General features: G+C 39.7%; 1 protein-coding gene across 4 annotated transcripts in view; it reads right to left on the minus strand.

Annotated features, from left to right (window-relative positions):
• Positions 1-25,236, minus strand: part of FAM168A (family with sequence similarity 168 member A) — a 176,539-nt gene that overhangs the window by 48,135 nt on the left and 103,168 nt on the right. For 3 of the 4 annotated variants that reach the window (XM_045816298.2, XM_045816301.2, XM_045816299.2), the window contains exon 2: positions 11,997-12,084. In XM_045816298.2, coding sequence (XP_045672254.1) covers positions 11,997-12,066 — 70 coding nt within the window. In that variant the 5' untranslated portion in view covers positions 12,067-12,084. Of the gene's footprint in view, positions 1-11,996; positions 12,085-12,526; positions 12,546-25,236 lie in introns of those variants that run through there. The other variant, XM_045816300.2, reaches the window with a different exon arrangement.

The raw sequence follows: 25,236 nt of genomic DNA on the forward strand, positions 1-25,236 counted from the left end.
TATTTGCTGAAAGCTCAGATGATGGTTCATATTTTTTTTTTAAAGATTTTATTTATTTATTCGACAGAGATAGAGACAGCCAGCGAGACAGGGAACACAAGCAGGGGGAGTGGGAGAGGAAGAAGCAGGCTCATAGCGGAGGAGCCTGATGTGGGGCTCGATCCCATAACGCTGGGATCATGCCCTGAGCCGAAGGCAGACGCTTAACCGCTGTGCCACCCAGGCGCCCCAGATGGTTCATATTTTTTAAGCAGTAATATATTTTTAATCAAGGCATACACATTGTTTAGACAGAATGCTACTGCACACTTTAATAGACTACACTATAGTGTAAACATAACTTTTTAAAAAGATTTATTTGTGAGAGAGAGAAAGAGAGAGGGAGAGCGAGCAGGGGGAGGGGCAGACAGAATCTTGAGCAGACTCCCCATTGAGTGAGCTCAATCTCACACACTGAGGTCATGGCCTGAGCTGAAATCAAGAGTTGGATGCTTAACCAACTGAGCCCCCCCCCAAACATAACTTTTATATGCACTGGGAAGCAGAGAAATTCATCTGACTCACTTCATTGCAATGTTCACTTTATTGCGGTGGTCTGGAATGGAGCCTGCAATATCTCCGAGGTGTGCGTGTATTTCACCAGTACATGGCACAGGGATTGGTACAGAATAGACTCTCAGTAGATTTTGAAAGAAGGAAGGAAGGGAAGGAAGGAAGAAAGAAAGAAGAGAAGTGAGTAGCCGTCTGCCATGACAAGGACAGTCTGGGACAGGTATCCAGTGTAGACGAAATTGTTCTTGCTTTGTAGGTGAATGAACTGAGACTCAAGACACTTAATTTGGATAATCTGTTGTGACTGGTCAACCCCTCTGGATGGATCAGATGAAACAGGGAGATTTTTCTACTTATGAATTATCTCTAGATCCTCAGAGAAAACAAACTTGGTTTATAGCAAATTTTCTCTTTTAGAACAATGATAGTTGAAGCCTGGCAATTCCTTTGAACTTCTTAGTAAGGGAGAGCTGTCCTCAAACCTCCTATATTACCTATGCAGTCAGCCTTGGATTCCCTCGCTCTCAAACAAATAAATAAATCTTAAAAAAAAAAAAAAAAAGGTAAATTTTAAAAGATAAAAAATAAAAAACAAGTGTTGGCAAGGATGTAGAACCCTTGTGCACTGCTGGTAGGAGTATAAAATGGTGCAGTCACTGTGGAAAACAGCATTGAGGTTCCTCAAAAAATTAAACAGAATTGCCATATGATCTAGCAATTCCACCTCTAGATATATACTCAAAAGAACTGAAAGCAAGGTTTCAAAGAGATATTTGTACACCCATGTTCATAGCCAGTATATTCACAATAGCCAAAAAGTGAAAGCAACCCAGTGTTCATTGAGAGACGAATGGATTAAGAAATGTGGTCTAAACATACAAGGGAATATTATTCAGCCTAAAAAAGGAAGGAAATGCTGACACATACTACACATAGATCAACCTTGAGGATATTACGGTGAGTGAAATAAAAGGACAAATACTGTATGATTCCATTGTGTGAGGTATATAGAGTAGTCAAGTTCATAGAGACACGCAGTATATAGAATGGTGGATACCAGAGGCCGGGGAAAGGGGGAGAATAGGGAACTGTTATTTCATGGGTATACAGTTTCAGTTTGTAAGATGAAAAGAGGTCTATGTATGGATGGTGGTGATGCTTGCACAACAATTTGAATGTACTTAATGTGAGTGAACTGTACACTTAAAAATGATTAAGATGGCAAATAATTTTATGTTATGTGTATTTTACCACAATTAAAAAAAAAAAGATAGGACTGGGGTGGCTGGGTGGCTCAGTCGGTTAAGTGGCCAACTCTTGATTTCAGCTCAGGTCATGATCTTAGGGTCCTGGGATCAAGCTCCATGTTGGGCTCTGTGCTCAGCAGGGAGTCTGCTTGAGATTCTCTCTCTCCCTCTGCTCCCCCTGGACCCTACATACATATACTCTCTCTCTCTCTGTAGAATAAATATATCTTTAAAAAAAAAGATAGGACTTAGTAACTAACTTTAGAAGGCAAAAGAAAAAGGGGATATCAAGAATGGCTCTTATGTTTCTGATTTGAGGGAACAGGTGAACGATGGTACCAATTACAAAAATGATAAATGATAAATGGAAAAATGAGTTACAGGGAAAGATAATAGGCTCAGTTTTAGACATGATACGTCTGACCAAAGTATGAGACATTCATGGAGAAATGTTCAGAAGACAGCTGGATAAACAGGTCTGAAGCTCAGAAGAGAGGTTTGCTGCAGAGCTAGTTTAGGAATCATCAGCCTACGTCATCAGCTGGAACTACAGTGGAAGAGAAACTGGGCTCCTGGGCATCACCAACTTTTCCTGGGTGAGTGGGGAGAGAAAGCTGGAAAGCAGACACATTCAGGAATAGCCAGAGAGGAAGAACGGAGAAAATCAAATGGAAAAATAAACAGAAAAACTATGTTATGATCAACAAAAAGCAAGGAAAGAGAAAACTTCCAGAAGGGATGAATCTGGAGCATCAAATGATATAGGGGTGTCAATTAGGATGAAGGCTGATAAGGGTCCACTAGATTTAACAGCAAGGAGATTACTAGTAACCATAGTGAGAACAGTTAATAAGAATTCTTCTTAGAGACCTTTTTCGGTCATAGGTGAAAAATTTATTAAGTGACCTGAGAAATCTTTTCTGAGTAGAGATCAGTTTGACTATCAGAAGGGGATTTTGTTGAGCAGTTTCAGGAATCAGAATCCATTTCCCAGGCTCATCTAAGATCCTAGTCACTATGGTGTCCAAGATATAGCCAAGTAGGCTAGAGCAGTAAAAGCTCTTGCTTTGTAATGCACAAAATCTGGGGTTTCAGCTCTGCTAAACAGTGTGACCTCAGGAAAGCTGATCCCTAGTCGTTCCATCTGGAAAACAGGCGCTACCTCCCTAAACTTGTTATAAGAAATAAACATAAGGAGGGGCGCCTGGGTGGCTCAGTTGGCTAAGCAGCTGCCTTCGGCTCAGGTCATGATCCCAGGGTCCTGGGATTGAGTCCTGCATTGGGCTCCCTGCTCAGTGGGGAGCCGGCTTCTCCCTCTGCCTGCTGCTCCCTCTGCTTGTTCTCTCTCTTTCTGTCAAATAAATAAAAAATCTGAAAAGAAAAAAAAAAGAAAAGAAAAGAAAAGAGAAAGAAATATGAGGAAAAAGCCCCCACAAAAGTTCTTTGCAAAGAACAAACTAGTCAGTCTTAAAAACTTTTTCAGCTGATCCTCACAAAGGAGGGTGAAGAGTACAGGGCGTGGGTCATTGCAGAGAAAGATATTCTTTTTTAATCTCACTAATATATCAGACTATTCATTGTACCTGCAGGCTGTCAGCTTAATTATCAAGGTCTCCTAGCTGAAAAACTGTGTCAAATACAAATATGATTCTTAAATTGTTTTTAAGCAAAAAAAGTATTCTAGAAAAAAACCTGAATATGATAGTGAAGTTTTTGAACATATCAATTTCCTAATTTTCCAACCTTGAGGGTCATGTGTTTTGTTAGGGTATTTGAAGTATTTCAACAGATATTTGCTGCTGGATGAAAGCAGGAAATTCCTTTAGGGCCCAGCACAAGAGTGGGGGAGAGCACATGAGCTGGTATGGGCCAGCAGAGGACTGAGCGGTAGCCAGGAGAGGATGGAGACAAGGAAATTTTCAGGGATGAAACCTTGGTTGTTACTCTGTGGTAGAGAGCCAATAAATACACAGACCCGCAATAGGGAGACCCAGCTCCAACACTTACTGCAAGAACACTTCTCCATCTTCTCACCTATAAAATGATGGGATACTTTAAGAGGTTCATCTGTTCAGAATTCTTTCTAGTTGGGTTTTGGAAACTTCACTGCAGGTCAATGGCTGGCCCTGTTACATTTATTACTCTCAGCTGTCTTGGGAAGAATAAATTCCCAATTCTTTTTCTTTCTTTCCTTTTTTTTTTTCCAGATGATATACTAAGTTCTGAAAAGTTTAATAACTTATCTGACATCACAGAGTTTTTAAGTGGCAGAATCTAAATAACTAACTTTACCCCACACGCTTTCCCTAGTAGAGATATACTTATTGCTGTGCATTGTAACAACTGTTAACTGAGCACCAACTATAACCCCAGCATGGCGCCTGAGACTTCATAAACATTTTCATGGACCTGTGAACCAACCATCCGAATAGATCATTACCCCATTTTAGAGTTGAGGAAACTGAGATTGAGAAGAGTAAGTAACTTGCCCAAGGTCCTACAGCTAATTAGAGGCATAGCCGAGACTCCACCCCAGATCTGATGGACTCCAAAACGTCTTCTTTTCAGCACCTATTCTAGATCTCTGGTGATGCTTGGATGCTCTCACCATCAGAACATTTTAAGAAAAGAAAAAAAGAAGTGTGGAGAATATTTAGGTCTTGTCTACATTGCCAACTTCTGGCAGAGAAATGTTTCTGAGGCCTTTCAGAAAAAGAAATGCCCCATTCTGTACAGAGCCCCTTGCCACAGTAAATCCATGTAAATGGTCTCCAAGTGTTCACTGTACTTACTACCTTTATTAACCAGCTAAGCCTGCCGTAAAAAAATACCACAAACTGAGCGGCTTAAACAACAGACATTTATTTCTCCCTGTCTGGAGGATGGAAGTATGACAGCCCAGTTGGGTTCTAGTGAGGGTTCTTTTCCTGCCTTGCTAATGGCAGCCCCCTTGCTGTGTCCTTACGTGGCAGACAGAGAGCTCTGGTGTCTCTTCCTCTTCATATCACGGCACTAATGCCATCATGAGGGCCCCATCCTCATGACCTCAACTCAACCTAATTATCTCAGAAAGGCCCCATCTCCAAATACCATCACATTGGGTATTAGACCTCCAACATATGAATTTGGGGGGACACAAACATTCAGTCGATAACACTATCTATACTTTAAGTGTTTTAAAGTATATGAACATATTATATTCTCTAAATTCTCCTTTCCAAGATGCATAAGGAGCTAATTATAACCACTTCATAGGACTGTTACAAGTATAAAAATATTGCCTGTAAAACACTGAGCTCAGTTTTTGGCACATAGTAAGCACTTAGTAAAGGAACTTTAAAAAGGAGAAGAGACAATACTGTCAACTGGCTATAAGATAGCTGTTCACTGGAATACACTGTATTGCTATGATACTATGATTAATAATAGGAAGTATACATTTGGTCTTCGTCTTCATTCTTGGAACCCCCAAACCCTTGGAATTTTCTAAGTGATAAGAGCCATAAAGATGTCTTGATTAAACTCCTTCCAACCACACCTGAGTTTATGTTAATGAGATGACTTCTGCAAAGCAATGGGTGTTGGTTGCCAGGGGAACTAACCACGTGATTGGAAAGTTGGAACTTACAGTCCCATCCAATCCCTGACCTATGGGAAGAGCGGCTGCAGGTTGAATCAACTGCCCGTGGCCAGTGGTTTGATCAGTCGTGCCTAAGCCAAAAAGGACAAGGTTTGGAGAGCTTCCAGGCTGGTGAACTCAGGGAGGTGCAGGGAGAACAGCACCCTCTGCAGCAGGCATGGAAGCTCCATGCCTGTTTCTACATTCCTTGCCCTATGCATGTCTTCCATCTACCTATTCCTGAATTACATCCTTTTATAATAAGCCAGTAATCTAGTAAGTAAACTGGTTTCCTGTGTTCTGGAGCTGTTCTAGAAGATTAATTGAGCCCAAGGCAGTGGTTGTGGGAACCTCTGATTTACAGGCTATCCGTCAGAAGCACAGGCAAACAACCTGGACTTGCAATTAGCATCAGAAGTGAGGACAGTCTGGTGGGATTGAGCCCTCCACCTGTGGAATCTGATGCTATTGCCAGGTAGATATATCAGAATTGAGTTGAACTATAGGACATCCAGCTGGTACTGCAGAACTGCGTGGTGTGAGGAGAAGACCCACACATTAAAACTGTGTCAGAATCATTAATTGTGAAGTTATGTTTTATTTCTCTCTCAGATTTCACAGAGAATTTCAAATCAGGAGTTTTCCCAACCTCTCTGTTCCTTGTGGCCACTACCCCATTACCTCTGAAGCCACAATGGACTTGACCTCCCACTCTTCCTCCTACTACACTCCACTTGCCTACCCCAAACTGCTGACCAGGAGAAGACTTCTAGCCCCTTAAAGGTGAGGCTCCCTAGTCCTAGAACTCCTGAGACTGAAAAACAACCCTCTCACCTAGCTTATCAATGGAAACAGTGAAAGGAGTACGTATTTTAAAACAGATCAGCTTACTATAAGGAAGCATATACACTTTGAAATCACAAAGACCTGAGTTCAAGTCTTTCCCTCATCTTTCAGGAGCCATATACACTGGCTAAGTCTTACAACCTAAATTAAACTACCAATTTAACAGTAAAAGACGAGTACTATGGGGTTTATGGTAAGATTATAATTAATATATTAAAAGTACTGAGCATGGGCTTGCCAAATGATAATACTCTTTAACATAACCATTATGTTACTAACAATAATAACAAATGTTTGTTTTAATGCATTATATTTGGCATTTGTTTACAAATTATCTTACTTGGGTCTTCTATTTCCAGCAGTATGGAGGAGAAGATAACCTGAAAATCTGCCTACCACATAACACCTGGAAAAGCTGGATAAAGTATAACAAACATTTCATGTTATATAACAAACATAGGCAGAGTTCAGATTTTAAGAAAGAAAAAGAAGGGGCGCCTGGGTGGCACAGCGGTTAAGCGTCTGCCTTCGGCTCAGGGCGTGATCCCGGCATTATGGGATCGAGCCCCACATCAGGCTCTTCTGCTATGAGCCTGCTTCTTCCTCTCCCACTCCCCCTGCTTGTGTTCACTCTCTCGCTGGCTGTCTCTATCTCTGTCGAATAAATAAATAAAATCTTTAAAAAAAAAAAAAAAAAAGAAAGAAAGAAAGAAAGAAAAAGAAATACCCAGGGGTGAAAAACTGATGAGGAAACTAAAAAATCAGGAACTCTCATAGTCTATGTTGAACTGTTGTGGGAAGGTTTTTTGGTCTGGGCAATTAAAGGGCTTGCTTTTTATAGCTACTGGGGGTGGGAGATGAGGCTTTGGGCCCTGGAGAGGTCATGAGTTAGAACTCAAATTGTCCTCCATAAAGCTTGGACTTTAGAGGAGTCATATTGCCAGTTAAAAAAAAAATTGACTCAAAAGTACAGAGACAACAGGAAGCTTAGATTAAAAAAGAAAGTTTCCTTAAGAATTTGAAGCTTTGGCTTGTGTGAAATCTGAATTTATTCTACTTGTGTGGAGTTTATTCTTCCTATGTGGTCCTAGAATCTTCAGCAGAGAAATGAACTTAAAATATAGTTTCAGACTTAATAGAAAGAAAGACAATCTTCCCTCTCTCCCTCAGGAGGAGTACTAATTATCTCAATTTTCACAACTATCGTATGGAATAAGTAATATTATCCCAGTTTATAAAAGACCTTTAAATTTAGGGAGGTTAAGCAGCTTGTTCAAAGTCACCTAGCTATTATCTAACAGAACTGGGATTTGAATCTGGTTGTTGTTCATTCAATCAAACACATTTACCAAGTTCTACCATGTGCCAAGCAGAAACAAGGGCCATTTCCTTTCTAATATATCACATTGCCTAATCTTTTTTGAGCAAATCAATAGATAAATGCAACTATTTTCTTTTCTTCTTTTTCAACTTTAGCAATTCAGAGATAAATGCAACTGTTTTCTTCTTTTTCAACTTTAGCAATTCAGTGAGAATGAAGGCAGCCAGGATCACAGGAAACCCACAGGATTCCCCTGGGCTCTGTCTGCCAGAGCAGCTCAGTCCTCTCTGCCAAAGGGACTTAGGTTGCTGAGACACTAAACAGGGAAGAAAAAGGGCAGCTACTGCTCAGTGGGCCCTGGTTAATGGAATTAATTTTATTAGAAGAAACATACAACAGGGGTGCCTGGGTGGCTCAGTCAGTAAGCGTCTGCCTTCCCCTCAGGTCATGATCCCAGGGTCCTGGGATCCAGCCCCACGCAGGGCTCCCTGCTCAGCGGGAAGCCTGCTTCTCCCTCTCCCACTCCCCCTGCTTGTGTTCCCTCTGTCGTTATCTGTCAAATAAATAAAATCTTAAACAAATAAATAAATAAACATACAGCAATTTTAGTTTATAGTAAATATTTTCAAACAGAAATTTCAAAATATTTACTATTAAGGCTAAATAGGGATAATAAGGCTGTTGTGATAAACACAAACATGAAACTGAAAGTTAGTGATAACAGCTATAGTCCTATCAGGCTCAACCTTCAACAGATTTCTGAATGTTATTTAAGTTGCCGAGCATTGAGAAAATCCTGATTTACAAAAACATAAGTAGCTGCAACTTTTGGTATTTCTTTAAAATTAACATGTATTCTTAGAAGCTTAAGTTAACACACTGTTCATCTTAGGTTTATAAAAATAGTTCTATATATTTTTAAATATTTATAAAAATAGTTCTTTATAAAAAAAAAGTTCTAAATATTTTTAAAAAATCAGATCACATACTTGAGGAATCTCTGAAGCACCACTCTAGTGTTCTTACAGAACAAAGTACAGAGCTAACAGAGCAAGAGTTCTCTGAGATCCCTCCAGTTTCAGTCTAGGAAGTTATACAGAATACACAGTAAAGTTCAAAGTTATAAGAAGGAACCAGTCCGTTCCATTCACTGCCATTGGCTCTCTTCTGGGGCAAAACTCTCTACCCCCCACCTCCAACCCTGCCATCAAGACCATTATTCATCTACTTTTTGAGCATCATTTTCCCACTTTCACCCTTTTCTTTCTTTTCTCTTTAAATAAAGATTTTATTATTTATTTTTTAAAAAGATTTATTTGAGAGAGAAAGAAAACATGTACATGAGCAAGCACGGGGTAGGGGGGAGGTGGGGGCAGAGGGAGAGGGTGTGAGAATCCAAGTAGACTTTGCGCCTAGCACGGAGCCTGATGTGGGGCTCAGTCTCTCGACCCCAAGATCACGATCTGAGCCGAAACTAAGAGTCTGGAGCTCAACCCCGGCTCACCAAGATTTTATTTTTTAAGTAATCTCCACACCCAGCATGGGGCTTGACCCTGAGATCAAGAGTCACATGCTCTTCCGACTGAGCCATCCGGGTGCCCCTTTCCCCTTTTCTACTCTTTACTCCAGCTAATCTCAAGTATTGACTGTACCCTGACCATACCTTTTCTACTTCCCCATGTGTTTATTCGTACTGTTACCTTCACCTTGGAATACTGTATTTTTGAAGGCCCATGATATGCTAAACACCAGGCTAGACAACCTAAACACATTTTCTCATTTACTTCTATTACCATATTTTACCCAACTTTATTTATTTGTAAATAATAACATTTTTAAGCATTTACTTTGTGCCAGATATTCGTGCTCAGTGCCTTACACTACACCTCCTTTAATCCTGATAGCAGCCGTAAATCTGAACAGTCTGACACTGACACAAAAGTACACACATAGATCAACGGAACAGAATAGTGTGTCCAGAAATAAACCCACGTTTATGTATTTGCATGGTCAATTAATCTATGACAAAGGAGGCAAGAATATATAAAGGGGAAAAGACAGTCTCTTTAATAAATGGCACTGGGAACGCTGGACAGCTGCATGCAAAAGAATAAACCTGGCCCACCTTCTTACACCATAAACAAACTCAAAATGAATTAAAGTCCTAAGCATGAGACCTGAAACCATAAAATTCTTAAAAGAAAATATAGATAGTAATCTCTTTGACACTGGCCATTGCAGTGTCTCCTAAGATACGTCTCTCTCTCTCTCTTTTTTTTTTTTTTATTTATTCGACAGAGATAGAGACAGCCAGCGAGAGAGGGAACACAAGCAGGGGGAGAGTGGGAGAGGAAGAAGCAGGCTCCTAGCGGAGGAGCCTGATGTGGGGCTCGATCCCAGAGCACTGGTATCACGCCCTGGGCCGAAGGCAGACGCTTAACCGCTGTGCCACCCAGGCGCCCCCTAAGATATATCTCTTAAGGCAAGGCAGACAAAAGCAAAAATAAACTATTGGGACTACATCAAAATAAAAAGTTTTTGCACAGTGAAGGAAACCATCAACAAAATGGAAAGGTGATCTACTGAATGGGAGAAGATATCTGCAAATGATACATCCAATAACGGATTAATACCCAAAATAAATAAAGAACTTAGACAACACCAAAAAATCTAAATAATCCAATTAAAAATGGGCAGAGGATCTGTCCAAAATATATACAGAACTTACACAACTCAACACCCAAAAGACCAAATAATACAATTAAAAATAGGCAGAAGATCTGAACAGACATTTTTCTAAAGAAGACATAAAAATGGCAAACACACAAATGAAAAGATGTTCAACATCACTCATCATCAGGGAAATGCAAATCAAAACCATAATGAGATATCACTACACGCTAAAATAAAAAACACAAGAAACAAGTGTCGGTAAGGATCTGGAGAAAAAGGATCCCTTGTGCACTGTTGATGAGAATGTAAATTGGTAAACACTGTGGAAAACAGTATGGAGGATCCTCAAAAAATTAAAAACAAAAATACCATATGACCCAATAATTCCACTGCTGTGTATTTACTCAAAGAAAATGAAAACACTAATTTGAAAAGATATATGCATCCCTATGTTTGTTGCAGCATTTTTTCCAATAGCCAAATTATAGAAGTAACCCAAACGTCTCCTGACAGATGAATGGGTAAAAAAGATGGGTGTGTGTAAATGTGTGTGTGTACAAACAGAATATTACTCATCATAATACGGAATAAGATCTTATCATTTGTGACAACATGGATGGACCTAGAGAATATTACACTAAATGAAATAAGTCAGACAGAGAAAGACAAATACTGCATGCTTTCACTTTAATGGAATCTAAAAAAATAAACAAAATGAATAAACAAAAGCAGAAACAGACCTATACATACAGAGAACCAACTGATGGTTGCCAGAGGGGAGTTTGGTGGGGGGATGCAAAACAGGTGAAGAGGAGTGGGAGATACAGGCTTCCAGATACAAAATGAATAAAAGGGATAAAAGGGATGGCATAGGGATAGTCAATGATACTGTAAGAGTGTTGTATGGTGACAGGTGGTGGGTACACTTGGGGTGAGCGTAGCACAACATACAGACTTGCTGAATCAGTATGTTTTACAGCTGAAACTAATATTGTATGTCAACTACACTTCAATTAGAAAAAAACCTAGAATAATGAATAAGTGGGAAGGAAGGGAAGGGGAAGGGAGGAAGAAAAGAAAATACTATTGCCCTCATTTTATAATGGGAACACCAAGGCTCTGGAAGGTTAAAAAATTTGTCTAAGGCCAAGTAAGGGAGAGAATGCTTCCTGGAAGAATGCTGTCTGAGCTCAGAGCTGAGTTCTTAAAGAATAAGTTGAAGTTGTCAGGGGAAAATGGCATTCCAGACAGACAACATACACAAAACCAGAGAAGTAGGAAAAGCTTGGTATGCAGTTCAGGAAAAAGATCAGTCTTCAGAATCAGCAGACCTGGATTCAAATATCTATTTTTGTTTTTGTTTCATGGTCTCTTACTATGACTATGGTTTTCTCAACTGTGAAATGGTGATAAGAAGCTGTACCATGAAGAACCGCTTTAAGATTAAAATTAAACATCTGTGAAAGTGTGTATCACAGGGCCAGGCCCATGGTAGGTACTCAACAAATAAATGTTACCTCCCTTCCTTTCCCCTAGTTGACAGTTCAATAATGCTTGGTTGTAAGAACTGGACTCCAGACATATCTCTCTTCCATAAGTTGCCAAATTTTACCAGAGCTTTTGGAGGCTCTGGTAAAGCTTGGCTCTGGTAAAGTACACCAAAAGTCATTCAGCAAGTTATCTGGTAATGTCCTTAACCACCATTTTTCCAAATGAGAACTGTTCTCACATCACTCACCTGTGTAGGCCATGTTCTTAGGGTTGCCGTAAGGAGCCCCAGGCTGCACGGGGCTATACACAGGGTTCATTGTGGAAGACTGAGGATCCTACAGAGAAACAAAGAAAACAACACCGATTACTGATTGCTCATTTTCCCGGACATCAGCTTCCCCTCTGTAATCTTCAATTTATACTCACAGAGAACAACATGGTACAGCAGAAAGAGGACTAAACAAAAAGCCATTTGTTTATAATCGGCTCTATGTTATACACTTTGCTCATTATATAGATGAAGATACTGAGAAGCAGAGAGGTGATACAACTTGCCTAATGTCAACCCAGGCCTTTTGCCTTTCAGTTCAGACCCAGACCCACTAACCCACAGATGACTCTGCCACTAGTATACCGTGTGACACTGGCCAAGCCACTTTGCCTCACTGGACGCCAATGTCCTGATGTAAAGTCAATTAGTTTAGGCTCTCTGAGGTACTTTCTCATTCTAAGGATGCTAGTCCAGGAGCTAGGAAAGGATGCGCTTCTACTGCTCACCAGGGGAGCCCAAGAGCCAAACAATGAGCACACACAGTTAGGAAGAGCAGCAAGTGTCTCACCAATCCTTTGTACCTGCAGAGGACAAGATACCAGTTACCAGCAGATTTGGAAAAAAATAGAAATTTATTGCCACTGATCACTTTAATGCAAACAAAGAAACACAGCCAAGATCTCTTCCAAAATTTATTCAATGGAAAGAAATAAACTTGGAAATTTGTGTGCAGTGTCACCTGCACAAGTGCTCTGTTAATTACCTTAATGAAGTACATTCTCCATTCTGATTAATGGAAAAATCTGTCATTAAACTCTATTAGCCAGCCAATTTGTCCCATCTTGTTTAGAGAACCATCTCTGACATATAGGCCAACATGTTTAAAAAACTTGTCTCTACAAATATATTATTTACACTTCATAAAAATCAAACAATTCCCTCCTAACTAGGCTCACATGATGGATGGGCAATTTTTTAGGTCATTAACTTCTCTTGTAGCACCTCAGGATAGGAAACAAGTCAAATGTCAAGATAGGCAGTGAACAGCTGGCTTGATGACAATTGCTCTGCAATTAATTAAGTCTCTCCAGGGTTCTGGAAGGAAAGGTGGAGTAAAAATAGGTTCCCAAGGAGAGGAAGGTAGGGCAGTCAAAGAGACAAAAAAGGAAATGCCACTGGTCAATTTCAGAGGCTAGAACTTCCTGAAATGTACCCAATGGGCAGCCCTGGCAAATCACCCCAGGGCAACAGACTAAATTATCACCAGTTGACAAACTGAAACCAGAAAAACTTGAGGATGAAAGTTAACGGGAGATATATATTTCAGCACACCTTAAGGAGAAAATTCCCTTGCAGCCACAGTTATCCAAGAATACAGCAAGTAACACTTTCTCTCTAAATATAAGCGCTCTCCTAAAAGGTACCTGGAGAATTACAAGAGATCTCAGAATGTCAAAAATACATTGCAAACTGTCAGGTGGCATGCAGAGGTAAATGATGACAGTGATGATGTGACAGCAACAACAACACAGAAGACTACTTGTACGCTTTCCCTGCCTTGGATCTCTCTTCTGCCCAGCTACTTCTCTGCTAAATAAGCTGCGGTAAGCAAGACTGCTGAAGTGCTAAGCAGTACACTGGCCCTATCAACGCCTGGTCACTCTCCTACTGAGAAGGTAGCTTGTGTTGCTGATTGGGCAAGGTATGAAATTGCTTTTCATAACCAAAGAAATGCATCAGCTTTGGAACTGGTCTCCTGCTGCTCCAAAATGAGGGCCACAGCCTCAAAAGGAGATCGTGCCTGGGCAGCACTCCACAACAGTATCAATTCCAAACCCAACTAATGACTGACGGGAATGAGATCTGCCAGGGGCTCAAATTTTAGATTAAGAATGTGACAGCCACGTCTGGAGAAGCTGCTCACAGGAAGAGAGGGCTCCTGGCTTTCAAGGGAAGGTCAACCTTCTATAAGAGAATCCACACACTTAATAATTTGAAGGACAGGCTAAAAATGAGTAGGAAGATCACGAACTCTATGATCAGGCAGATTTAGGTTCAAATCCTCGAACCGCCACATACCAAATGTGGGACCACAGGCAAGTCCACTGACCCTTCTGAACTTCAGTTTCCTCTAGCCCCAAAATGGAAAGGAATATCACATACTTTGTAGAGTTGTAAGATTTGGTTTTTTTAAAGACAGATTTATTGAAGTATAATTTACATATAGTGAAACTTACCCCTTTCAGGTATACAGTTCTATGAGCCATGAAAAATGTACAGTCATATAAGCACTCCCCCACAAGATATAAAGCATTTTCACCACCCCCAAAAATTCTCTCACCTTTGTAGTCAATACTCTCCCACTGATTCCCAGCCCGTGACAACCACTGATCCGTTTTCTGTTGTTCCGTATATACACACACATATCAACTTTCACTTTACAGATGAAAAAAGTGAGGCTGAGAAAAGGCAAATGAACAGTCCAAGGTCACAAAGCAAGTAAAGGCAGGGTCAAGACTAGCACCCCAAATGTATCAAAGACCTAAATGAAAGAGCTGAAAATATAAAACTCATACAGGAAAGAAGAAAATACAGGCATAAACCTTTGTAACCTTGGATTTGGCAATAGTTTCTTAAATATGATACCAATAGCACAAACAACCAAAGGGAAAAAAATAGTCTGAATTCATCAAAACTAAAAACTTTTGTGCTTTAAAGGACACCATTAAGAAAGTGAAAGACAACCCATAGAATGAGAGAAATTTGCAAATCATTAACAGCTGACCCTTGAACAATGCAGGGGTCAAGGGCACTGAACCCGTCTGCTTTCCAAAATCTGCATATAACTTTTGACTCCCCAAAAATCTAGCTACCAAGAACTTTCTGTTGACTGGAAGCCCCACCAATAACATAAACATTCGATTAACACATATTTTATATTATGTATTACATATTGTATTCTTATGACAAAGAGAGCTAGGAAAAGAAAATATTAAGAAAATAATAAGGAAGAGAAAATACATTTACAGTACTGTACTGCAAAAAATCCGTATGTAAGTGGACCCACACAGTTCAAACCTGTGTTGTTCAAGGGTCAAAGGTATAGGATAGGGGATTTGTATTTAAAATATATAAAGAACTCTTATCTTAACTCAATAATAAAAAGGCCACTGACCCAATTAAAAAATGGGCAAAGGATCTGAACACACATTTCTTCAAAGAAGTTATATAAATGGCCAATAAGCATATGAAAAGATGCAAATCAAAAACCAAATGACATTTCACATACACTAAATTGCTGTAATCAAAAAGATAACAAATAGTGTTGGCAAGGATGTGGAGAAGGAACCCTCATACAATGCTGGTGGGAATGTAAAATGATACAGCCACTTTAGAAAAAAATCTGACAGTTCCTCAAATAGTGAAACACAGAGTTACGGTATGATCCAACAATTCCACTCCTAGGCATATACCACAGAGAACTGAAAATGTATGTCCACGTGAATGTTCATAGCAGCATTATTCATAAGTCAAAAGAAGGAAACAAATGTTCAACCGGTGAATGGATAAATGGAATGTGGCATATCCATACAATGAAATATTCGGCAATAAAAAGAAATGAAGCACTGATATATGATACAACATGAATAAACCTTGAAAACATTATATTAAGTGAAAGAAGTCAGTCACAAAGGGCCACATTTTATGTGAGTCCATTTATATGAAATGTTCAGAACAGGTAAACCTATAGAGACAAAAGGTAGATTAGCAGTTGCCTAGATTAGTTCGTGATACATGAAACGTAATAACTTCCAAATCCATATCTTTCTCACAATGATTAGTATAACACTCCACCACATATCCATACCCACACCCCCCCTACTTCCTGAACATTTCTTCCTCATCACTCCATAAGCAATTCAAACCCACCATACCCAAAAGTAAACTCACCATCCTTCCCCAAGGCCATTCTTCCATCCTGTATTGCCTGTCTCAGAGTTACTGACAATCCATCCACCTAGCACCTAAGAGAAAACCTGGACATCATCCTAAATTCCTCCCACTCTTTCACACCTGATCAATCACCAACTCCCAAAGAACCGTACCTTTCTCATTGCTGTTGTCCTTGTTTTAAGTTTTATCATCTCTTGTCTAAACTATTACAACAGTCCCAAGAGGTCTCTTTTTCCAAAATTTAACCCTGTCCACCTCATCCCTGATATTCTTTATTAAAACACAGGTTGGATGGGTCACTCTCTTCAAAGGCTTTGGGAATAAAATCCAAACTCCTTCACAGGGTATACAATATTCTCTATGCTCTATCTGGGATGGGGCTCAGGAATCTATGTATTTAATGCTCCCAAGTAGATTTTGAAGCCCAAACAATTTGAAGACATTGCCTGCGACTGTCTTTCCCAAATGCCATTTGTCCCACATAAGCTTGACAGAGGAACAGCAGTGAACAAGAACAACAAATATTCCTACCTGCATGTGAGTTGCGGGGAGAGACAAAATTTTCTAAAAAGTAAAATATATCCTATATCAGATAGTGGTAAATGCAATAGAGAAATCCACTGAGGGTGGTGGACAGGGAGTGCTAAGGGGAGAGAGTGCAGTTTTTTAAACGGCTAGAGAAAGTGTCACTGAGTGATATCTAAGCAATGAGTAAGTTGAAGAAGCAAACCACACAACTGACAGGAAACTGTCCAAGTAGAGGAAACAGCAAATGCAAATGCCCTGAAGTGGAACCATGTTTGAGAAATAGCACGGAGGCCAGTTTAGCTGGAAAGCAGTGAAAGAAAAAAAGTAGATAGTGAGACCAGACAGGTAATGCGGGCCTAATCATGCCGAGCTTTGAGGCCAGTATAGGGACTTTGTTTTTTATCTGAAATGAGATAAGAAGCCACTAGAGTATTTTGAGCAAAAAAGGGACATGATTTGACTTCATTTTAAGATTACTTTGACTGTTGAGCTGGGATCAGATGGCAGGAAGGCAAGAGTTCGAGAAGAAGGGAGATCAGTTAGGATGCTATTTGAAATGATCCAGATGAAAGATTATCGTGGCTTCAAATAGGGTGGCAGCAGTGGTGACAGTGGTGGTGGAAAGTAATCCTATTTTGGATATATTCTGAAGATTAGGCTGGCAAAAATTACTAATGTATTGTATATGGAGTATGAGAAGAAGGACATTAAGGATGACTCCAAAGCTAACTTGAGAAACTGGAATAATAAAAAAACCACTTACTGGGATGAAAACTATGAAAGGAGCATGTTTTGGAGTAAAAAACAGAAATTTGGATTTGGACTTAAATTTGAGATACCTAAGAATTCTGCTTACAACCACTGACACACAATGAGCATTCTGCAGGAGTTAACCATTACCACTATTATAAATATTAGCCCTATTACAAGCAGCTACTATTTACTGAACACTTACCATGTGACAGGTACTGTGCTAGGGACCTACCTTATTAAATCCCTGAAAGTCTTATAAGGTTACAGTGATCTTGCAAAACAGGAATTATTTTCAATGTATTTATAGGCAAATAAACTTAAGTCCAGAGAAAGAAAGTGAACTACCCAAAGTCTCATTACTAAGAATTGAGAAAAGTTAGTTTCATAGCCAGGTCTGTCTGATTCCAACACCCAAGCTACTGCCACTGTGCTAGGTGAATTTCCCAGTCTCCCAAACCCAGCACTAGATTCTCCTCTGGAATGGCAGACGCTGAACCCTTTCCTCTAACTCAGAGTCCCTTGTGCTGTGCTTGGACCCTGACAGATCCCACCACGGAGGCAGTTCATATCTATCTGCTGGGTCCCTGCTGGGCACACATAGTCAGTTACAAGAGAATAAAAGCACTGTCTGCCTGACTTCTACAATCTCAGCTGCCATATACTACGCATCCAATCTGATTTCACTCCTTAAATAAGATAAGTGCCCTCTGTGCATATCCTGCCTAGCCATCTCCCTGCTTCCTGGGGCTGAACCACAGCAAGTCTACATTTCTTGTGCCAGCAAACGCAATTCTGCAATAGCTTCCCATTTTATTCAGAATAAAATCCAAAGTCCTTATAAAAGTCTACAAGGTCTTATATGACCTGATCTCACATGCCCACATTTCTGACTGCAACTCCTACCACCATCCCTTTGCTTTCTCCGCTCCAATCACAATGAACATACCATGCATGCTTGTATCTCAGGATCTCTGCACTTGCTCTTCTCCACACCCGGAATGCCCTTCCCGCAGATATTCAAATGCATACTCCCCCTCACTTCGTTCAGGTCTCTGCTCAAATGTCACCTTATGTGAAATGACTTCCTTATTAACTTAACCAACCTACCTAAAATAGTTTCTCCAAGTGGTGTTATACCACGTCCCCTCAACCTACTTTACTTTTCCTACTGACACCTATCACTACATGATATATTTTCTTGTCTATTTATTTATTATCTCCCCCATTAGAGCAAGGATTCCTTTTTTTTTTTTTTAAGATTTTATTTATTTATTTGACAGAGACAGAGACAGCCAGCGAGAGAGGGAACACAAGCGGGGGGAGTGGGAGAGGAAGAAGCAGGCTCATAGCGGAAGAGCCTGATGTGGGGCTCGATCCCAGATCACCGGGATCACGCCCTGAGCCGAAGGCAGACGCTCAACTGCTCTGCCACCCAGGCGCCCCAGGGATTCCTTTTGTCTTGAATCCCCAGTACCCAGAATATTACTTCCCACATAACAGACACTAAATACATAGTAGTTGAATGAAGGATAAACCATCCTTCACGCTTCCCAAAAACAACTTCAAAAAAAAGCTTCAAAGTGTTTGGCACTTCTTGGCATATCCCAGTGAACTACTTGGCTCCACATCTCTCCAGTATTTATTTCCAATATCCACAGAGGCCTCCACTGAGAGCTCACCTCTCTAACTGCAGAACCAGAAATGGTGAGCCAGGCAGTGGAACGACACGCAAGAGAGAAAACAGAGGTCCTAAAAACTTTCCCCCTGGTGGAACTAGCTTTCATTCACAGACTGTTCTGCAAGTGGCCGGCTGCTGCCCTCAAAAAACACGTGACCTACTTCTTTCGACCAACAGCATAACCTATGAGCATAAAATGACCAGGAAAAAAAAAAAAGCCCACGTATTCAGGATGAATACTTGGAAGTATTATATGCACAACACGTTGCAGTGTTAAGAATTAGTGTTGTAGCTTGCAAACTACTTTAAACTTTTCAAAGAATTTTACCATTTACGAAGTGTTTATACTTCACAAAATTTTTAACCACTATTTCACTTGATCCTTTGAGGTAAGCAATGAAAGGATTATTAATTTCATTTGACAGATAAAGAAATGAAAGCTCAAACATTTAATTCACATTGGATGGATATTGTACAAAAAAGAGAAAGATGGTGTCTGCCCAAAGGAGGTTATGGTCTAGCTGGGGAATTCTTAAAGTTCTGGAATGTTTAAACTGCTTAGCAAACCCTTTCCCCAAAAAGCAACCATAAAACTGGATCAAATGGTCAAAACCAACCAATTCAGGCCTCTGAAAATTAACCAAAGGCATACATCAAATTGAGAAATGTTTACTTAAGAAAAATTACTGAACCGGGGCTCAGTTAGTTAAGCATCTGACTCATGATCTCAGCTCAGGTCTTGATCTCAGGGTCATGAGTTCAAGCCCCACACGGGGCTCCACACTGGGTGTGGAGCCTACTTTAAAAAATAGAAAAGAAAAGAAAAGAAAAGAGAAAAGAGAAAAAAGAAAAAGAAAAATTACTGAACCATACTAAGAACAGCGAGAATCTACAGCATTTTAACCTAGGTCTGCCCTTGTCCCCAACCCCTAGCTCCCTGGGAGTAATTCCATCAGGGCAGGCTGGTCAGGCCAAGAGGACAACTGGTGCCAGAATGGGCTGATTTCATTTGAAGCCGAGCATACAAAATCAGCTCTGGATATTGCCCAGCATCTCTGTCAAAAACAACAAGAGGGACAATCTGGGGAACAATAGTAAACAATCCAGGAAGGCCACCACTGTTAGCTAGACTAAGGTCAGAATACTAGTTAGGGCAGACAACAGAGTAGATAAACAAGAAATTTAAAAGGGAATACTGGGATCCCTGGTGGTAAGACTTCACAATTGCTAAGGAGAAACTAGAGAGGGTCCTAGCTATCTACTGACTCTATGTGAATGTAAGGCCTTGAACACACTGAAAGTAAAGACTGGAGCAGAATTGTAAATTGACCGAACTCTGAATGCATTCTCCAAATGACAAACAGATCCATTAGCAAAGGGTAGAAGATTTCCTGGCCTAGGGTTTAAGCCAATCATTGACCACTAATCTATGTTGACCCAAGGGGGAGTTTTAAGAAGCCAGGTTTAAAAATTAAAACAATAATTTTTAAAACATGACCAGAATAAACTACTTTCATGTTAAATAATTAAATATTCATGGTTTTTTAAAAAAGACATCAGTAGTCACACACTGCAAAAAGACAGACACCATAGAATAGTCTATGAATAAACAAATAGTTTAGAATAAACAAAACTACCCAGCAACAATATCCAACCTCCATGGGAGAAGAATCTGAATCAAGAGTTGCCACAATATATTATCTAAAACATGTAGTTTTCAACAAACAAAAAATCATGAGTCATGCAAAGACACGGTGAAGAGTGCCCCATTTACCAGGAAATAAAAGACAATTATAAATACTAACTCAAGGGGGCCCAGATGTTGGAATCAGCAGAGAAATATTTTGAAACAGGTATTATAAATAATGTTAAAAAGAACCAAAGGAAACCATATTTAAGGAATTAAATGAAAGTATGATGATAATTGAAATAGAGAATATCAACATACAGAAATTATAAAAACAAAAATAACAAATGGAAACTGTAATCTGAAATGAACATTCAAGAGGGACTCAACAACAAATCTGAACTGGCAGAAGAAAAACATCATCAAACTCAAAGACAGATCAATATAGATTATGTAATCTGAAAAATGAAAAGAAAACTGAGTGAGTGACCTGTGGGAAACTATCAATCAAACCAACATATAAGTAATGGGAGTTCCAGAAAGAGGAAAGAAAAATATGAGCAGAAAAAATATTTGAAGACATAATGGCCAAAAGCTTCCCAAATTTGATTTTAAAAACAAACAATAAACTACGTATCTAAAATAGATGATGAACCCCAAGTTGTATGAACACAAAAAATATCCATACCTGTATACATCATAGTAAAAATTACAGAAAGCCAAAGAGAAGTTGTTTTTGTTTTAAGAGACACAGCAAGAGAGGGAATACAAGCAGGGGGAGTGGGAAAAGGAGAAGCAGGCCTCCTGCCAGAGCAAGGAGCCTGATGTGGGGCTGGATCCCAGGACCTGAGCCGAAGGCAGATGCTGAACAACTGAGCCACCCAGGCACCCCCAGAAGTTTTTGAAAGTGGCAAGAGAAAACAATTTATCAGATAAAAGGGAACAATAAGATTAACAGCTCACTTCTCATCAGAAATAATGGGAGGTAGGAGGCAGAGGAAAGATATATAAAATGCGGTAAAAGAAAAAAAGCAAATACGTTAATCAAGATTCATAATCCCCTTGGAACCACACAAGAGCCTGAACAGCCAAAGCCATCCTGAGAAAGAACAAAGCTGGAGGTATCACAATTCCAGATTTCAAGATATACTACAAAGCTTCAGTAATCAAAACAGTATGGCATTGGCATGAAAAAAAGACACACAGATTAATGGAACAGAATAGAGACCCCAGCAATAAACCCACATTTATATGGTCAATTAATCTATGACAAAAAAGGCAAGAATACACAATGGGAGAAAGACAGTCTTTCCAATAAATGGCGCTGGGAAAACTGGACAGCTACATGTAAAAGAATGAAACTGAACCACTTTCTTACACCATACACAAAAATAAACTCAAAACGGATTAAAGACCTAAGCATGAGACCTGAAACCATAAAAAATCCTAGAAGAGAACAAAGGTAACAATTTCTCTAACATCAGCCATAGCAACATTTTTCTAGATATGTCTCCTAAGGCAAGGGAAACAAAAGCAAAAATACTGGGACTACAACAAAATAAAAAGCTTTTGCACAGTGAAGGAAACCATCAACAAAACAAAATGACAACCTACTGAATGGAAGAAGATAGTTGCAAATGATATATCTGATAAGGCACTGATATCCAAAATATATAAAGAATTTACATAACAACATCAAAACAAAACAAAAACCACCTCAAAAAACCACCACCACAACAAAAAAACCAATCTGATTAAAAGATGGGCAGAGGACCTCAACAGACATTTTTCCAAAAAAGACATACAGATGACCAGCAGACATATGAAAAGATGCTCAACATCGCTCATCATCAGGAAAATGCAAATCAAAACCACAATGAGAGATCATCTCGTGCCTGTTAGAATAGCTAAAATCAAGAAGATAAGAAACAACAAAGTAAGAATGTGGAGGAAAAGGAAGCCCTGTGCACTGATGGTGGAAATGTAAATTGGTACAGCCACTGTGGAAAACAGTATTAGAGGTTCCTCAAAAACTCAAATTAGAAATGCCATATGATCCAGGGGCACCTGGGTGGCACAGCGGTTAGGTGTCTACCTTCGGCTCAGGGCGTGATCCCGGCGTTCCGGGATCGAGCCCCACATCAGGCTCCTCCGCTATGAGCCTGCTTCTTCCTCTCCCACTCCCCCTGCTTGTGTTCCCTCTCTCGCTGGCTGTCTCTATCTCTGTCGAATAAATAAATAAAATCTTTAAAAAAAAAAAAAAAAGAAATGCCATATGATCCAATAATTCTACTCCTGGGTATTTACCCAGGAAAAATGAAAACACAAACTCAAAAAGATATATGCACCCCTATGTTTACTGCAGCATTATTTACAATAGTCAAGACATGGAAGCAACCTAAGTGTCCTTCCATAGACAAATGCACAAGGAAAACGTATATGTATGTACGTATGTGTGTATGTGTGTGTGTGTGTGTGTGTGTGTGTATACACACACACACACAAACAATGGAATATAAACAACGGAACATTACATAGCCATAAAAAAGGATGAGATCATGACATTTGAAACAACATGGATGGACCTGGAGGGTATTATGCTAAGTGAAATAAATCAGACTGAGAAAGGCAAATACCATATGATTCCATTCATAAATGGAATCCATAAAAAATGAATAAACAAACAAAAAGCAGAATCAGAACTATAAATACAGAGAATTGATTGGTTGCCAGAGGGGAGGGGGTGGGGGTTGGGGCAAAAGGGTGAAGAGCAGAGGGAGATACAAGCCTCCAGTTATGGAATGAGTAAGTCACGGGAATAAAAAGTAGAGCATAGGGGCGCCTGGGTGGCACAGCGGTTAAGCATCTGCCTTCGGCTCAGGGCGTGATCCCGGCGTTATGGGATCGAGTCCCACATCAGGCTCCTCTGCTATGAGCCTGTTTCTTCCTCTCCCACTCCCCCTGCTTGTGTTCCCTCTCTCGCTGGCTGTCTCTATCTCAGTCAAATAAATAAATAAAATCTTTAAAAAAAAAAAAAAGTAGAGCATAAGGAATATAGTCAGTGATATTGCCATAGCAATGTAACCGGACAGATGGTAGCTATACTTGTGAACACAGCATGATGTATAAACTTATCACATCACTAAGCTGTATACTTAAAACGAATGTAACACTGTATGTCAACTTTACTAAAAAAAAAGAAAAGAAAAACCAAAAAATTTATAACCCCAGCAAAAGTTATCATTCAAAACTGAAGGCAAAAATAAAGACATTCCCACATAAATAATGACTGAGATAATTCAGTGGCAGTACCCGCCTTTCAAAAAATACTAAGGAAATACCGGGGGGGGGGGGGGATACCTAAAGCTATCAGGCTGAAAGGAAATCGTACTAGAGAGTAATTCAAATCCATCTGAAGAAATAAAGACCACCAATAAAGGTGATTATGTAGGTGAATATAGAAGTATAAATATTTTTCTCTTTTTCTCTTAATAGATTTAAAAGACAGCTATATAAAACAATAACTCTAAAACCGTATTATTGGGCATATAATATATAAATATTTAATTTATATAAAAACAAGAGCCCAGGGGCGCCTGGATGGCTCAGCTGGTTAAGCATCTGACTCCTGGTTTGGGCTCAGGCCATGATCTCAGGGTTGTGGCATCTAGCCCCATGTCTGGCTCCATGCTCAATACAGAGTCTGCTCAAGATTCCCTCTCCCTCTCTCTCTGCCCTTCCCCCTCCTCTGTCTCTCTCCAAATAAATAAATGAAATTAAAAACAAAAAACACAAGAGCCCAAGTGCAGGAGAGGGGGAATGGAATTATACTGGAACCAAGTTTCTGTACGTTACTGAAATTAATTTAGTTTGCATCTGAAATAGACTGCACATAAAGTAGATTATAATGAATACAATCATTTGTAATAAATTAAGATACATATTTAATCCCCAAAACAAAATAACTTCTAAAATTTAATAAAAATTTCAACAATATCAACAATAGAAAGGAACAAATGAATGATGCATATCACAACATGAATTAGCCTTGAAAATATTATGCCAAGTAAAAGCAGCTAGAGCAACAGACCACACACTGTATGATTTTATTTACATGAAATGTTCAGAAAAGGCAAATTTATAGAGGCAGACAGTAGATATTTGGTCACCTGGGACTTGGAGTAGGAATGGGGATGGAGAGCACACAGGAGCAAGAGACCTCTTTGCGGTAATAAAAATGGTCTATGCCTGGATTTTGGTGATAGTTGCACAATTCTGTAAATTTACTATAAAGCACTGAATTTGTACACCTAATTTAAGGGTGAAATTAATCATATGTAAATTATACCTTAATAAAGATGTTTAAAAATATGAATTAGTGATTCAAGAATTACAGATCTTTTATAAGCTAAAAGTAATTGTCATTTAGTTCAACACCTTCATCTTATACACATGAAAATACCTCTGGGCCAGGCTTTGTGCAAAGTGTTACAGATTCAGAGATAACAGGACACAATTTCTACCCCTGTGGTATTTACTCAGAAAGAAAGAGACATGCGGGGGACGCCTGGGTGGCACAGCGGTTAAGCGTCTGCCTTCGGCTCAGGGCGTGATCCCGGTGTTATGGGATCGAGCCCCACATCAGGCTCCTTTGATGTGAGCCTGCTTCTTCCTCT

Source organism: Ursus americanus, chromosome 16 (assembly GCF_024610735.1).
Source record: "Ursus americanus isolate L20-20 chromosome 16, mUrsAme1.1.p, whole genome shotgun sequence".
Classification (NCBI taxonomy): domain Eukaryota; kingdom Metazoa; phylum Chordata; class Mammalia; order Carnivora; family Ursidae; genus Ursus; species Ursus americanus.